The sequence below is a fragment of the Prionailurus bengalensis genome, chromosome B2, assembly GCF_016509475.1.
Source record: "Prionailurus bengalensis isolate Pbe53 chromosome B2, Fcat_Pben_1.1_paternal_pri, whole genome shotgun sequence".
NCBI lineage: Eukaryota > Metazoa > Chordata > Mammalia > Carnivora > Felidae > Prionailurus > Prionailurus bengalensis.
Genome location: NC_057349.1, coordinates 53,969,760 through 53,988,374, shown reverse-complemented (window position 1 = coordinate 53,988,374; position 18,615 = coordinate 53,969,760). Strand labels below are relative to the sequence as shown.

The 18,615-nt window shown below is 36.5% G+C and overlaps 1 protein-coding gene across 8 annotated transcripts in view; it reads right to left on the bottom strand.

Moving 5' to 3' along the window:
- The window catches only part of ZNF451 (zinc finger protein 451), an 88,726-nt gene that overhangs the window by 58,778 nt on the left and 11,333 nt on the right, over nt 1-18,615 (bottom strand). Inside the window, exon 4 of one of the 8 annotated variants that reach the window (XM_043591712.1) lies at nt 8,513-18,579. The exons of the other annotated variants lie outside the window; for them this stretch is intronic. Within the exon in view, the coding sequence (XP_043447647.1) occupies nt 17,083-18,579 (1,497 nt within the window). The 3' untranslated portion in view covers nt 8,513-17,082. Of the gene's footprint in view, nt 1-8,512; nt 18,580-18,615 lie in introns of those variants that run through there. 8 annotated transcript variants of the gene reach the window in all.

The window sequence follows — 18,615 nt, the reverse complement described above, 5'->3', positions numbered from 1 at the left end:
AGAGTCACAAAAATCTTTATCAGAGCTCTGATCCTTTAGTAAAGACATCTTTACCTGTCTTAAAAACAAAAATTTACTCTTTGGGAAGACAAAATAATACCCCTTTATTTAAAATGTAAATACTACCTTGAGAAGGAAATCTAGAGTAGATTCTAAAAGAATTTTTTAATTTAAGGAAGTTAATGATAATCAAACATGGGCCTAGAGTATGTTAGTTTTCCTAACAGATACACTTTTTAGGTTTTAAACTCTAGTAAAAGTTGTGCTTGGAAGGTTAAGTAAACCAAGGTCACATGAACACAAGGTAGACAAGGTATAAATTAGGGTTTACCTATAAAAATATGTTGTTGGATCACAATTCTGGGGACAGAAAGAAGGCCATGTTCTGGATTAAGGTAATTCTAATGCAGGAAGAACTACCCTTGAATTGATGGTTCACTATCATTTTACTTTTTCCTAGGCCACTACAAAATAACCATTCTGAAATACTTCTGAAGTTACACTCATTCAGGAAGATTTTACATAATATTTATTCTTCTTGAAGTTTCCTTTAAAGCACAATTAAGGATTCTCTGCTTTACATTATAAATTATAAATATACTCTCGGGGCACCTTGGTGGCTGAGTTGGTTTAAGCATCTGACTCTTGGTTTCAGCTCAGGTCATGATCTCATGATTTGTGAGTTCAAACCCTGATCTGGCTCCACATTAACAGTGTGGAGCCTGCTTGAGATCTCTCCTCTCACTCTGGCCCTCCCCTGCTTGTGTGCTACCTCAAAATAAATAAATAAATAAATAAATAAACTTAAAATTTTTGAACATATGCTGGGCAGAAAACTAGCTGAAAATTAAAGTCTCAAACAGATTATATATCCAACGGGAAAAATTTTTAGTAATCCATTAGTCACAAAATATAGGTAAGAATTTTACTCCATTCAAACTATACTCATAAGCTAGGAAGATAAATTATTTAGTACCTTTAATCAGCACTTATACATTTGTTTAGATCTCTTCAACCTCATTCTAAAGTTAGTCTCTAGTCCTAGAACATTACCTTTTGGAGAACAAATAAAGACTGTTGGTATTATTGTTTGCTAAAATTATTTTTCCTATATTTAGTTATCAGTAGCCTACGTTAACACTTAATGAACTAGCTGACTATATCAATCAAAAGATTACTTCTGTGATTCCCAGCTAACTCTGATCTGTTTATTTAATCTTTCATGACTTTGAAGGACTCAAAAGACCTAACAGCTCTGATACTGAAAACAAAAGACATTTGAATTTATTTTCCTTCTTTTCCTCAAAGGGGAAAGTTTCTATTTTCTTCTTAAAAATAAAAAACAAAAAACAAACCCCAAGCCCCAAAAACCCCACCTCTGGCTACCTATATTGAAAGCACATAAGTAGATATGAAAGACAATCTGCTAGGAGTAGCTAAAAAGGAATGAATGGCAGCCAGAGAAAGAGTGAACTTCAACTTTGAGACTTCTGCCATTTAAAATGACAAAAATTAATTATATGAGGCAGGGGATGATACTCATATATTTTTCCATCACAACTTAGGTTTGGGGATCACGGTTGCTGGTTTAAGCCAGGCATGAGTAATGGGTTATTTATGAACACACACTCACTCCAGGAAGCCAAATCCTTTGAATTTCCATTTTTAGGGGTTCAAGATGAGGGGCAGCCTCTAGATCTTACTGAATTACATACTTCTATGGTTCTGGGAAAACACACATGCACTGGAAAAACAAGATGACTGATATTAAAACACATACTAGGGATTTTGCCTATTAGGTCGCAGAAGACCTTATTTTGCACAAAAATAGAACAGGTAATTCAAAGAATCAATATGTTCGGAAATATATTTTAACTTATCAGAAAGAAGCAAGAGGAAAAAAACTTACTGCAGGCCACCTTGTTACTGATTCAAAAGCAGAATCAAAACTATAGTGTTATTTGTCAGGAACACGGGCAGAAAGTGAACTCATTTCAGGATAGACGAAAGTGTATTAAATGTTTCTGTAGAATTAAGATGAAAAGGGGCCACTATATTCTTAGGTGTGGGAGTCTCCACCATTCCATTAGTGACAAAATACTGAATTGTTATTTAACGTGAAGTCACAAAATTCTAGGAGTGTTCTTCTTAGGCCAGATTTGCCAATCTTCCCCAAAGCCTGTAGTATTAATAAGCATTTAGGTCCTTAGAGTTTCTCTATGGTCAGACTTTCAGATATGTAAATTCTCAAGCTAGAAATGGAATTGGCTCTCAAAGGTAAGAATGGTAAGAATAAAGACACAGAGAGGATGATGCCACATGAAGAGACTAAGTCACGCAGGGAGAATGTCATGGGAGACAGAGGCAGAAACAGGAGTGATGAAACTGCAAGCCAGGGACTGCCGGCCACCGCTAGAAGTGAGGAGAGAGGTGAGGACCCTTCCCTAGAGTGGTCAGAGAGTGCATGGTCTGGCCAAACTTGGACTTCTAGTCTCCAGAACTGTAAGAGAATAAATTTCTGTTGTTTTAAGCCAAACAGAGAAAACAAAAAGAATAAAACGTTAGCAGCTATAGGATCTTCAGAGCCATCTTTCTTGAAGCACTTGCTGTGCTCACCCTGGATTAACTTCCATATTAGAAACTATTAAAGAATACTACTGAGTCCAGGGTTACAGCAAATAATCTGCAAGAAAATGCTACCCACTCAGTTATTTTTTGGGAGAAGAATATGATGGTCTCAAGAGATACACTGGGGAGGGGGAGAGTCTGTTTGCCTCTATTTTAGATCATTCTCTGCATCAGTTTTTCTTCCATACCCTCTCCTCTCCCATTGGGGAAGTTGTGTGGGGTTTTCATAGAATTAAGAAGAAAGTTGTCAAGTCAGAAAATGTTAAAAGGCATATCCTAGTTCGGGGACCATGGAAAAAAATTTATGAATATTGTTTGTTTTTTAATTGGGAACCAGAGGTATGGTTAAAATCCCAGTCTGACACACACAAAAAATCTGTGGGTGATCAGGAGTCGGAAGGTTACAAAATAAGGGACACACTGGGTACAGGAAGAAAAGCTGTTCCAGAACCTCAGAAGCCAGGCTAATATGGCCTCTCTCTGTGATCCTGTTTCTGCTCACCCTGGACACTATGAACTCCTTATATCCCCTGGTATATTCTTTAGATTTTTATCTAAGACTTGGGTTTTATACAAAGCAAATTTGAGTTGTGTCCTAGAAATGGCAGTCAGATTAAGAATACGGGTTAAATCTGAGTACACATATCCATGAAAGTTAAGCACAGACAGGCATACCTCATTTTATTGTGCTTCGTAGATACCACGTTTACAAATTTAAGGTTTGTCGCAGCCCTGCATCCAGTAAGTCTATCGATGTGATTTTCCCAACAGTATTTGCTCACTTTATGCCTGTCACATTCTGGTAATTCTTGCAAAATTTCAAAATTTTTCACTATTGTATTTGTTGTGCTGATCTGTGATCTTTGATGTTACTACTATAATTGTTTTGGGGTGCCATGAACTACATATAAAGACTGCATAAACGCTGTCTGACTGCTCCACTGACTGGCCATTCCCTTGTCGCTTTCTCCTTCCTTAGGCCTACTCCCTGAGACCTAAATATTGAAATTACGCCAATTAATAACCTGATGATAGCCACTAAGTGTCCAGATGAAAGGAGGAGTTGCACAATTTATCACTTTAATAGCTAGAAATGATTAAGCTCTGTGAGGAAAGCATACTGAAAACCATGATAGGCTGAAAGCTTGGCCTCTTGGACCAAAAAGGCAAGTTGTGAATGCAAAGGACAAGTTCTTAAAGGAAATTAAAAGTACTACTCTAGTGAACAAACGAATGATAGGAAAACAAAACAGCCTTATTGCTGATATGAAGACAGTTTTAGTGGTATGGACAGATCAAAGCAACCATAACAAAGTAACCATAACATTCCCTTAAGCCAAAGCCCAATCCAGAGCAAAGCCCTAACTCTCTTCAATTCTGTGAAGGGTTAAGTGAGGAAAAAGAAAAGCTAGTTTGAAGCTAGTTGTTTTCACAAGGCTTAAGAAAAGCTGTCTCAGTGAACAGTGAAATGCAAAGGGAAGCAGCAGGTGGCTACACTAAGCCACAGATTTTCAATGTGGATGAAATAGCCTTCTAATGGAAGGAGATAGTATCTAGCACTTTCATAGCTAGAGAGAAGTCAATGCATGGCTTCAAAACTTCCAAGGACAGGCTGACTCTCGTTAGGGGCTAATGCAGCTGGTGACTTTAAGTTGGAATCAACGCTCATTGACCATTCTAAAATCCTAAGGTCCTTAAGAATTATGCTAAGTTTACTCTGCCTGTGCTTTATAAATGGAATAAGGCCAGGATGATAACACATCTGTTTACATCATGGTTTACTGAATTTAAGCATACTGTTGAGACCTACTGCTGAAAAAGAACTCCTTTAAAATATTACTGCTCACTGACAATGCACCTGGTCATCCAAGAGCTCTGTTGGAGATACACAGTGAGATTCATGTTGTTTTTATGCCTGCTAACACAACACACATTCTATAGCCCATGGATTGAGGAACAACTTCAACTTGCAAGTCTTATTATTTAAGAAATTTATTCTGTAAGGCTATAGTTCCATACATAGTGATTCCTCTGAGAGATTTGGGCAAAGAAAATTGAAAACCTTCCGGAAAGATTTACCATTCTAGTGGCCATTAAGAACATTTGTGATTCATGGGAAGAGGTCAAAATATCAATATTAAGAGGAGTTTGGAAGAAATGGATTCCAACCCTCTTGGAGGACATCAAGGGGTTCAAGACTTCCGGGAAAAAGGAAGGAAGTGCAGATGTGGTGGAAATAGCAAGAGAACTGGAATTAGCAAGAAGTAGAGCCTGAGGATGTGACTCAATTTCTGTAATTTCATGATAAAACTTGAATAGATGAGGAGCTCCTTATCAATGAGCAAAGAGATTTCCTGAAATAGAATCTACTCTTGTGAGGATGCTGTGAAGACTGCTGAAATGACAACAAAGGATTCAGAATATTACCCCGCTTGAGAGATTGTTTCTGAAACTTAATCAAAGCAACAAACCTCACTGTAATTTTATATTAATTGCCACAGCCACCACAAACTTCAGCAACCACCAACCTGGTCAGTCAGAAGCCATCATCATCGAGGCAAGACGAGAAAAAAAGGTTAAAACTCACTGAAAGCTCAGATGATGGCTAGCATTTGTTAGCAATATTTTTAAATTAAGGTATGTATATTTTTTTAGACATACTACTACTGCACACTTAACATCTGTGCTATTGTGGTGGTCTGGAACCAAACCTGCAAAATCTCCAAGGACTGCCTGCACAGGTGAAAGTAAGACTTCTTTTGTTTTTGAGGACAAAATGTTTATGTTTTAATGTAGTAGAGTTGAGTCATAGCAAAAATTCCAAGCTAGAAGTAAGGTATAACTTGGGCAGGAAAGGAAGAATCTCTTATGAGATCTAATCCGTAATAATGGGATTCAATGTGTCAACATAACTGGGGGCAGAGGGAAAAGCAAAGCCTGGGATAGGAGTCCCTTATTTTGTCAACTAAGGACATTTTTTTTTTTTTTTTAAAGTAGGCTCATGCCCAGCGTGGAGCCCAATGCAGGGCTCAAATTCAGGAACCTGAGATCAAGACCTAAGCTGAGATCAAGAGATGGACTCTTAACTGACTGAACCACCCAGGCACCCCAAGTAAGGGCATTTTAAAGGAACTAATATCAATGGTCACCATTTCTTACGAGTAAAGACACAACCTTAGGCTGATCCTTTAAAATTTCCCTTAATAGTCTCATATTAAACAAATCTAGCCTTGTGAAAAACTAGCTGCACTATCCTGATTTTTCTTTTTGCTACAGGCCAATAACCACCTCAAAATCAGTTCAGTTGAGCTTCAAATTAGTTTTGATCATGAACTCACAATCCTGATCATAAAAGATCATGAGGAGTCACATCCAGGGTGACTACTATTTAGACAAAATTTTCACCAAAGTAATTAATACTTTCACTTACTAGTCAAGTTTAATGAGCTAAGATTTCCTGGATACTATTAAAATTTCTAACATTCATGTGAAACATCTATGTGAACTATAAAATCATACAATATCATTAAATAGGCAAATTAATGACAAAATGGCACAATACCGCCGATCGATGAAGTTATCATCTATATATATTTCAATGTCTTTTTTCCCTAACTTGTATTTAAGTGAAAATAATTTTGTCTTTTGTTAAATATGTTAAGTAAAATCTAGAAAGCTATAAATCAAATCTTAATAGCAGTTGTTTCTTTCTGTCTGGAAAGGTTTTTTTTTCCCTTTTTATCTCTATTTCCTAATATTTCTACAGTGAGCACATGTAATAAAATTATTTACAGAATTTCAATTTTTTTTTCAGTAGACTTCACACCCAGTGCAGAGCCCAACATGGGGCTTAAACTCACGACCCTGAGATCAAGACCTGAACCTGATCAAGAGGAGGATACTTAACTGACTGAGCCACACAGGTGCCCCATGAAATTTCAATTTTTAACAAACAAGATAGCATAAAGACAAAAAGAACTGAGGATCTCACTCTTTTGTTTGGGAATGATAGATTTGGTTTAAATTAATCCCTTACAAAAATAGAAGTTTAACATTTATACTTTATAAAGGTAGATGGAAATTCTGTATCTAGAAGCAACATAATCTGTTAGTAAATTGTATTTAACTTTTCTTTTCCTCCAGATTTTTCCCTCTAAGAAATCCAATGACAAGATAACATTATTTTCCAAACCTAACAGAAAAAGATACTAATCATAACTAAGGTAAGTCATATTCAATTCAACAGACTTAAGGGCTATCAGGAAAGTGTATTTTACAGTTTTGATGTCAAACACCATTACTGTTTTAAAGCAAAAAGCAAAATACATGTATGCTTTAAAAAATTATGAAGTACCCATACCCATTTGTACTTTTAAGTGTACTTAAATTATTAAAAGCATATTTAGTCAAATTAAAAATACTAGTTTATTTAGCCTAGACCTGACCATCCTCTTTTTCTTTTTGGAATATAAAAATAGAAAGCAACATTCTTAACTTTTCCAATGACCAAGGTAATTTCTAAATATACATATTTATTCACAAGAAAGCTAACAATGTCCCAAAAGTAATTTTAACTATAACTTGAATTTCACAGGTGGGTTTTCTTTCAAAATTCATCTACAAATGCCCATTTCTTGAACCATTCACTCAATCCTTCAGTGTATTATAGTTTAAGAAGCCAAGTGCCATATACTTGCCAACTCCCCTTTCGTAGTTAAGAACTGGACTTGGCACTGAATGCTGAGAAAACAGGCTATAATCCATTTAATAAAACTTTTCTAAGGTCTCATGAATAAATGTTTTTAAAATATTAAATACAGGCAGATTTTCCATTTTACTCTTCACTCATCTGCTCACCCAAAAGTTGAGCTTCTTACTGCCATTAAGTCACTTTCCTAGAAATATTTGCCAAGATTAAGTTAAAGGAAATACAGAATTAAAAGAATAAATCTGCTTTTGTAAAGCATTTTCTAGAAACAATACTGAACAAGGCAGGGCTTCACGGAAGAAATTATCATTTTATAATAGTTTGTGGCATTATATCATTTTGAGGCTTTTTTATAATGAGCAACTGACATATTTTAAAATCACCAATCTCTAAAAAGCATTTTAGTTGTTGAGTAACTATCAAATTTGGCGTTATACAAAATTACTTTTTTAATGGAAATAATGAATATAGCCAATGGAGCGCTCTGTGAAATGGACTAATTCTCACTCCTTACAGGATAATGTAAGCTAGGAGAAAGCACTGTAAAAATAGTTATCCAGAGAGGTGATCACAACAACCCAGTTCCCTATCTGACACACCAAAGGTGCTTTTTTGGCTACAGAAAAGCCAGTAATAAGGAAAGATTAGCTTTGTAGGAGGTGGGGGGGTGGGGGGGAAGAAGATTAGGGAGAGGGGATATAGAGAACAATCCAAGGGAGAGGTTTATTTGTTGTTACAGCATCCTTCCTGAATACCAGCTGGCACAAACTAGTCAAGAGGGGTGTTAACTGGAGAATGATTATTCTGGCCATTATCCTTATCCTCTATAAGGGATTCCAAGTTTAAAAAAAGCTCAAAGGAGCAATCAAATGCGAAACTGTAATTAACTTTGTAAGTCATATTATCTATCCATCTGACGAATGCAATTAATTTTAAAAGAATTCCTGAAACAACTGCATTATTTAATACAAACTCAAATTCCAAAGCCTGCTTATTACTGCTCATTCTAAAGCCGGGGTCCACAGTTCGATCTGAAGTTTGTACTCCCAGAAGTTCTGTTTACCAGAAGCCTCTTCTGCCCAACCTATGGCTCAAACCATACCCCAAAATAACATTTTGAAAAGCAACAATTTTTCTCAAGAATTTTATATTCAAATACAGAGAGAGCAGAAGGGATAAACACAGCAAAGCAGTACAATATTTATTTACCATCTCCAGCAGCAAAGCTTTGGAACCAGGAAACAACCCTTTTATACAAAGCAATCATCTTCCCACCCCCAACTGGTTATTGTTTACAAATACAAAGTACACAGAACATCTGCTTTATATGAGCAAACTTAAAAACATACATACAGATATATCCCATTCTGTAAAGTACTTTATTCATTTAAGAAGGCCAGTAACCACCAAACGTGTTAGGTAAGATTCTTCTTCCTGTATTGTCTTTTCGGTAAATTGCCAGTATCTATACTTATAAAAATCCCTCCTGGGAAGAATGACATTGATTCTCCTTCAGCATAGGACCACAAACAAACAAAAAAAACAACTTTGGAACTTGGGAATTTTAAAATATCTCTGAAGCTGCAAAGGGGGAGTTATAGCTTTAACCCTGAGTGCCACTGCTATATCTCTGGCACAGAAAGAAAAAGGATGAATTATGAAAAGAGAAAAGGTGACAAAGTGGCAACAAAAGCAAGAAAAGAAACTCCAAACCAGAGAAAAAACAAACAGGAAGTTGACAAAATGCATTCTGGGTGCTGCTGGAGATACCACTGGCACAAGGTTCACAGGTCTTTCTTCAATACAACACCTCCAAACTCCAATGAAGCAACATTTTTAGAAATATCTTCATTTTCCCCAAATCCACCCTCAAATTATCTACAAACCAACATACAGGGAGATTAGCCACATTTAGCTACACTAAGGACACAATGCCAATAGGAGGTCATGAAGTATACAACTGTATACCCATAATGTAACATTCCACTTCAGTGTCATCATCCTGTTCATCTTCAAAGTTGTTCTCTACCGGTGCCTCAGTTCTTTCTCCACTACTTGAGCTGTCTATCCCTGGAGCTGGTGGTGCACTGACCAAAAACCCTCCTTTGGCACAGTTCAGAGAAGAAAAAGAATTGTTCTAGATGTCCACAGGAGACTATGGTACAAAGCGAACTCCAGACAGACTACTTCTATAACCTTACAAGTAACGGCTATACAAACTTGGTACACTTTGAATAAGTAGGAACCAATACATTTTCATGGGTAATTTATCCTTTTTCTTCAGCTGCATCTCAAACTGTGCCCCATAAAGGCTGTTCCTTACAATTTTGAAACCAGATGTGATGTTCCACATGCCTTTGTATGCACTGATTCATTTCAATGCCTGGCTCCTGATTCTCCGTTAGTCCAACTGGCTCTTCTCTAAGCATGTTCCAAACCCCAGCTCAAGTATTTACTAAGTAAGAAAAGCTTCCTTGATCCCTCTAGATGGTCCTCTCTTTTGTTCCAACCTCATCACAGACAATCCTCTAAACAGGACAATTACATTGTATTGGTATTTCCTTCTCTTAAGAGAATACACCATCTCTTATGAACTCCCAGTACCCCCAGACCTTCCTCAGTGCCTGCCTGCAGATAGATATTGATAATGATGATAAAAGTTTGTTGCCAACAGACACAAAGTGACAAAACAGCATCCATCAAAAACTGTATACACGTACCTACATATCCTAGCTCTTCATTCTACATTCTTTTATCTTATTATCATAAGCATTTCTTAGCTTACACTTGAGAAAAGCAACTATTTTAAATATGCCTTTCAATGACTTAGTCCATTGATGGGTTTGCAATATAGCTTAATGGTTGAGCCTTAAAAAACTGTAAACAAGGGGAACATGATCTGATGACAAGAACTATTACATGCTATTAAATATACATCTTAAATGTACCTGTACTTATACCCAATACCATCCCACAGTTATATCTATGAATGTGTGTAGAAACAGCACAACTATGAAAGAAATCTATATTTGACTTTTGAGTTTTCAAAGTACTTCTGCGCATTACCTCATTTGAGAGTAGGAAAACTGAGGCTCAGAAAATAAATGACTTGCTAATACTCGGATCAAGGTCTTTGAATTTAAATACCATGTGTGTTGCATCATTCCACCTTTTTCCCTAGCCAATATCCTAAAGATGCCAGCAAAAAAAAAAAAAAAAAAAAAAAATTGTGTATCTGAAACAAAATTGTTGTGATATAACAAACAAAAAAGGTAAGAAAAAAAAACCATGACTAAAATGATCAGTGCTGAAAATGAATGGAATACATGAAACAAGCCAATGACCATGCATCAAGAACAATCTTAGTCCCACACAGTGAAATCTCAATGGGAAAACTAAGAAGTTAGGGTTTCTCGTCTGACACATGAAATGACCAGGAATTAGTTAATATAAGACATCAAATACTAAGGGATGAGAGTACAACCATAAACACAAAGTTTAGGGAAGAAAAAGATTAGTGTATGTCAAGTTAGCTCATCAGAAAAGTTAAGACTTTAGTAGAGCCTTGAAAAATACAGAGGCAGCCTAGTATAATGCTGAATTCAGACTTTGGAGGAAGAGTCTATATTCAAAGCTTGGTTTCACCAATTAAACAAGGTGTTTAATGATGTTTCATTTCCTCATCTGCAAAATCAGAATGAATTTCTTCCTCAAGAACGCCTTGTAACTTCTAGCACACAGCCTAGTAAATGTAAGCTCTATAAATGAAAATTTTCTCCTCTGCTTGCTTCCCAGGTAGGAAGACAATAGTTAGATTCAAGGCTATCAAGGTGCTTTCAAGATCTCAAAATATATTTTTGCTAAATGTAAATAGGAGTTGTTATAAGCCATTAGACAAAGACCAACATGCATGCAACTCTTGCTAAGAATCTAAATGAGGTTAATAAAAAACTGACTAGAACCAAGGCAGAAAGGAATGGGCTGCACACCTAACAGCTGGATATTTAATGTAATTAAATATGTTCAAAAAAATGTAACTGAAAATTTAAGACTATTTAGTGACTTGGAAAATGTTTTCCCCCAATCGTCCACATCATTGTTGCCCCACGAATTAAAAGTGCTATAGATAAAAGGGACCACAAACATGATAGTTCTCATAGCACATTAGTGTTAAATGCACACTAAGTAGTATAAAACAGCCATCACAGATAAAAGTGGGAGTTAACAAGAGGTCTAACTGTAGCCCTTCAAACTCAATGACGTGATAGAGCTACTCTTATGGGCAATGAAAGAAAACAGAAAACATAGATAGCTCATGGGAAAAAAACAGTATCAAAGTAGGTCTTGTAAAAAGACTACTAACAGAACTCATAATAACACCTAAAGCATTTAAGATCAAGGGAGAAATTTAAAATACCACTAGATATAAAGCATTTACTTTCACTTCTACCAAAGAATATAGTTAGTTAGGATTATTAGAAAACTCAATACAACTTGAGAGATCTCCAAAGTCCTAAAAGAAAGTACAGACAACCTGAGAATTCTTGTTGAATTCTTGACAAGGCATCAGAAAATCCAAGAGACCATTTGAAATAGACAGTTATCTCAATAAAACATGTAAAGCCCTTAAGACCTGGAGAAAACTAGTTAACTTTAAGATACACTATATGTCAGCACTGTTCTATAACTCCATGGTAATGGGCTTAAATTTTTTTATGAGGATGCAATTAGCCATAAACCGTATGTAATAATACATTTGTGTGAAAATTATAAAATGAGAAAATACTACTATTAAATGAGAAAGCATTTAAAACTGATGAAAGTTCAATAGCCAGAAAATAATAGTTCCAGAGACTGGACTGGCTACTTTTAAAAAAAAGGACATTAAAAAAGAAGACTAGAAAATCTCTTACAATAATGCTGAAGGCATTGTATTTAAGTATACAAAGCCACATCAAAATACTGGCTAGTAATTACTGGTAGAATAAAAAATATAATCTACATCAAAGAGATTAGGGGAAGATCAGACATCCTTCCAGAAAGATGTGTTACATAAGGGAGAAGAAAAGATCAAATAAAGAATGAAATAACCGATATGATAACATCAAAAGGACATGGTTGGACTGTGATCACTTCCAGATATATCCCACTGGAAGCAAACATAATTTCCAGTAATAACATAACTCAATGATACCGAACACGACTATAAAAAGTTTTCATTACTATAAAGTCAAGCAAACAAAAAAGACAAAAATATTACAAAAATATTGTCCCACTAATCAATTTAAAAAAAAAAAGATTTAATAAAACAATATTTCATCATTCATACAGGACGGGAAATTTCATAAAAGAATTTCTTAATGGCTTACAAAACTCTTTATTTCTGGAAAAATAACTAAAAGATTTGCATTCAAAAGCGATCATCAGTTAAATAACTTCCACCTGTATATTTTAAGTGAAAAATGGAAGGATGGGTTTGTGTATCCACAAATGAAAACTATACAGAATGGACCTGGCGAACTGAATGGCATGCATAAGATGTACACAGATATCACAATCCATTATTAGACTAGCCACTAACATTAAGAATGGCAAATTTCAAAAGACGAGGAAACATAAGCAGTGCAAGTCTGGGGCAAGATATGCCTCACGTTAAAGAAAAAAAAAGTTTTCAGTTATTGCAACCTTTATAAACTATTCCTACAAAGACCTAATCCATGATTTCTAACCTTCATCAGAATCCCACTAAATTACATCCTCAAGAATAGTGAATGTGGCAGTTAAGTCTACTTATCCATGTCATTTAACTCTGTATCCAATTTTATAGCTAGAAGGGATTCTGGATTGTGTCTATTCCAACCTCCTTGTTTTTAGTACCTGAGGTTATCCTGGATGTACTGGACCCTTAAGGACATTATCAATCAGGTCACTTAGGTATCATTCAGTAAATTATTAGTATAGTACTAATGTAACATACTAAATAGTATCCAAGTATCCTGAAAGACTTTATGCTCCCCTCAAAATGTCATTTTGAGGGCTACGTAAATAAATGGAATTATTAAGAAGCTGCCACACAGTAAGGAAAAAAAAAGTTTAAATACAATTACATTGATAAGGAAGTTGTCACACTGTCTGAAAACAAAGGATAAAGTATCAGGAAATCTGCTTTTCCTAAAGTCCTTGTTTCTTCTTACCAAGCAAACACTTCCACTTATCAAATATAAGTTGTGTTACCATGGCTTAGAACAAGGTTAGATAGACAAATGACTCAATCAGAAAACCTAGAACCTGCAGAAAGAAAACAAAGCTGCCTTAATGCCCAGGAAACTGAGCCAATCATTAATAACTAAAAAGAACTACCATAACATTATTTAAATAAGGGGGAAGGGCATACTCTATAACCTTCTGAAATGGATCAACAGTGCTATAAAGAAAACAAATGAACATTCAGAAGGAGAGTACATTTAGATAGTGCAATTGTACAGATGATGAATAAACTACAAGACTCCAAAAAAAAAACACCAAATAACTGTACAGAACTCACATAAATACCACCAGCAACATATGCAAGACACCAAAATGTTAAGTTTTAAGCAGGGTGAAATTTAAAAAGGCACTTCATATAACAATGGAAACTGTTTCTCTGTACACAGTAACTGCAAAAAATCATATTGTCTTCACATATATTTTATGTCTAGGTGAGAAAAAACATTTTGAAGAAAAAGGATCATTAGACACATCCCTTTTGAGAATACCAAATCATTAAATTTGCAATTATCCCAAAGCTTCCCGAAAACCTAGAGATATTTAAACAGGTTCACCTAATGGAGAATTTTTGTGGCAGGCTCTGCCCATGGCAGGCACAGTAAGAAAACTTACTATCTAACTGTGAGTTCCATATGCTATTGGGGTTGTCTCCCTACAACAAGTCCCCATTTTTAGTTTTGTAACACCATTATCATTCAAGTATGCCAGAGAAAGATTTTTAAGTAACAAGTTAAGAATACTGTTTCTTCTGCAGTCAAGAGACTGATCTATAGCTAAAAGCTGTTCCCATTTACTGCATTCTGACAATCCCCACTCAACTGCCAAATCCAAATCCCTTTCAGAAGTTACCCAGTCAACAATTCGGGGATTTCTTTTCACTTTTAGGAAAATTCTCTGGAGATGCTTGAGTCTATCAACTGGAGAGTGGTAATGCAATTTTAACTTTACTACTGAGCAACATAAATAACACAAGAACAGCAATGCTGTTTTATAAAATATTTGAGGAGCTATACAACGTAAATAGAGCTAACACAAGTGAACTGTACACTTAAAAATGGTTAAGATGGTAGATTTTATGTTGTCTTGTCTCTAACCACAATTAAAAACAAAAATTTTAAAAGGAGGCCTGTGTTAAGTGGAAGTGCCAAAGCAGTTTCAGAGAATCCCATCTTCACGTATCATTTTTTGATTCGGATTCTGGAAAGTAAGAGTACCTCAAAAATCATCAAATTTGTAACCCACTACCTGATTCAGGGGAGGAAAGGGGAGAAATGGACAAGTGGGAGATTAAAGTAGCCTTAGCTAACTCGGAACTATGTGTAGCCATATAGAACAGTTCCAAGGTCTCTCTCTTCACTGAATTCACCTGTGACTAGTCCTTTCAAAAAAGAAGCTATACAGTGCCATGTCAAGGGCACATGAGACCACTTAACTGATGTGATACATATCAAACTATAAAAATCTTTATGATTTCTTAGGCCCTTGTGTCTTTCAAGGTAAATGCTAAATCTAGATATGAACAAATGTGCAAGATCATCTCCTCTATCAAGTCTGTTAAGCTTAATCTACAAATGGGACCAACATAGTATTCTGAAATTATCTGACAAAATAAAATAACTTCTAAGTAGGGATTTATGAGTCTTCAACCTCTGTTGTGTCTTCAACAATCAGACAGAGGCAGAAAAGTAGTAAAAAGGGTACTGAATATAGTTACAATGGAGGGGGAATGAGCTTCAACTATTAAAAAGTGGGGCACTGGAGAAAATGTAAATCACCACTGTGCAAGAACTACGGCAGAAATAGAAACCACATGAACCCTAAAACAGTTATATTCCACTAACAGTAGATCCAAAATATTTTGACCAAGCAGATGAAAAAATGCAGATGTTTTACAAACTAAGAAGATACAAAATGTTAAGTCTGTTGATAAAAAAAATTTTTTGGGGGGCTGTCAAGCAAATAATACTAGGTGATGGACTCTGACCCCTCAAACTTGACACTTCTTCCATTTTTGAAGTCATGCTGCGAAAACGAGGATCTAAGGACTGGTATACTACACAGCCACTGCCTTGAGATTAAAAAGATACTGTGGAATATACAATTGAGGTATCTGCTGCCAGTTCCAGAATTGTGAAGAACTATTAATGGAACCAACTTGGAGCAAAAAGATAAGTCGTCTCTCATGATTAAGAGTCTGACTAGAATAAGGGACCAATAAACCAAGAACATGTTACTGAAGTCTTGATTTCAGACTTTTAAGAAATCATTACTGGATGTTATTGTTTAAACAGATATCCAGAAACAGAACTGCATGAGATGTTCTCTTTACTACATCCATAGTTATACTCTAACACTTAAGGATTCTCAACATCATCTATTTGATGGCATCCCTCTTTATTACAGTAAGAGGACCAGATTGTCAGGCATGTTTGGAATTCTCCTATAAGAGTTCAGATTTGCATGCCTGGATTGTAGAACATCCTTTATTTCCAGGACACTAATGCACATTTCCTTTTTGTGTTTAGAGTGATGAATTATCAAGCTCAAAAAGTTTAACTGTTTAGAAGGTAGGTTTGTTTAAGAAGGTCATCTTGGTGAAAGGCCTAGAATATCCTGAGAGAACACCATGATGGGTCTCACAGCTTGTTTATATGTGAGAGCTTGACAGGTCAAAGACTTAGGCCATGACGATAACAAAGAATTCTCTCACATGTAGCTTTGAGTGGTAATGACACTGTAGCCATCAGTCTCGATACGGACAGTTACTGTGAAAATTTTTAGAGATGTTACAAGAAGGAAAGTCTTTTTCCAGCTGGTGTCCACAGTAGACCTGTAACATCTAGCCATCCTACTGGAAGCAAACTGGATTTGGCAAAATTTGATTTGTATTCCAGTTCTTGACAGAGTTGCACGGTTGATGCTGAAGTCTCAGAGAGCTTGAGAGTAGTATGGACTCTTGAAGAGTCAGATTGTCCTGACATAAACAGAGCACAACAGATTTGTCATTTTGTGAAGATCTGACAAGGTGAAGCCCGAACAAGGAAGCACTGATGACATAAAAATGAAGGATTTGCCTCTGGCATTAGTAAACAGAGACCTAGTAGCAGGTTATTTCCAGGCCCCAGATCTGCTAGTCCTCAGTTTACCAGTAAGATTTTCCTGAGGAACAAATCATTTATATTTTTTTAAGCACAAGAGGATTCAGATTCCTGAGTACCCTCCTCTGAACTTACTTTGGACCAGAAATAATGGGTAAACGTTTGTCCAACCCTACTCAGATGGAAGTCTCTACTGTCACTTGGCCAATAAAACATAAGTCTCTATTTCAAAAGTCTAGAATTACATGTTAGCTGTGATAATTCCAGACATGCATTTATTTTCTGAGGTGACCTCCTACCTGTAGATCCTATTTGAGTGGGGAGGAACAAGTAAAATAGTTAGGATCTTGGATGACTACACTGCTGAATGCAAACAGGTTATTAATTCTTGTACCCATGGCGTTCTGGAGATTCTCCCTTTTTTCTATATCTATAGGGGTGGTTTCGAGGTTTGTACCAATCTCCTTTGGAATATCCTCTATTGTGATAATGTGCTTTCTGATCATGACTATAAAAGTATCGATGTTGGTTATAGTATTTGTTGTGGTCTCTATAATCATTTTCTTTTATACTGTTTTCTTCTGCAACAACAGCATTTACATCTTGTCCAAAGAGAGAAGTACCATCAAAGGGTAAGTGTGAGATCTTCTCCTGGGTTTTCTTAGTGAGAGATGTAAGTCGGAGCCAGGCTTGTCTTCTGTAGTCTATTGCCATGGCCATAACTCTGACTACAGAATCCATTATGTCCCTAGTAGTACAAAGCTGCCAAAGGCCAGCATCCATACCATCCGATATTATACATCTTGCTTTTCCACGATCAAACTCTGGGTCATGAACCAGATCCTCCATGTCTTCCCAGAGTTTACGCTGATATTGAGTCATATAGGCCATGTAACTAGCAGCTCGGGCTGCAATGGAAGCAGCATGGTAGAATCTACAACCCATGACCTCCATTTCTTTTGAGGTAGAATCTAGAGGAGATGTTGTGCTTCCTCTTTTGCTGTGCTCTAGTGCTTCTACAATAGGGCCCTCGGCTGGTGGATTTGGTTGGAAAGGAGAGGTATCCTTGGCCACAGGATATACTCTGTGCCCCATGAAGGAAGAAGGATGGCAATCAGCAGGGTCTTTAAAAACCTCAGTGGTGGCAATTCTCAGAAGAGGATGCAATGGAGGAACCAAACGTTTCTTAGAGGTCACATAATCAGGTTTCCCTTCACATGATTCTGCTTCAGATTGTAATGTTACTCTCTTTATAACACCTCTTTGTTCCATTCTTTTCAAAAGACCTGTGAAACTAGACTGACTGGGATCAGTTGGCTGCCCTTTGTCATCAGCTGAGGGGGACTTGCAGTCAGCTTCTTCATCAACCGTAGATAAATTTTCATCCTTGGAGGTGGAGATGTCCCACGGAACTGAGGAGTTCTCAGTTGGCCTAGAATGATGGAATCTAAAACAGCTCCTAGACTGCAGATCACGTATCACTCGTGACATCTCAGCCACCTGTGTCTGAAGATAAAGGATGGCATCTTGTCCATGCTGTGAAGCTGAAGAAGACTCTACAGGTAAATCCTCCTTGACCTCTGAAGAGGCCAAAGATTCTTGGGGGACCAGAACTGGAGATGAAGGCAGAGTCTGATAATTTTCTGATGGTTTAAGTGTCTCTGTCTCAGAAATCTTAATATCTGAATTATTTTGATCATTTTTCTGGTTCTCCAATGGGTTCTCAACAGAAGAAGGTTGAGAAACTATCCTTTGTGGACTGCTGGTGCAACTCCCAGAGGAGGAGCTGCTGTCTCCAATGGGAAGAGGAACACTGCAGCTAGAGCACATTTCTGGGCGATGATTCTCAGAGGATGGCACCTTAGACTCAGGCATTCTCTGGGTTATCCACATGAACAAGAAAACCAAGGAAGA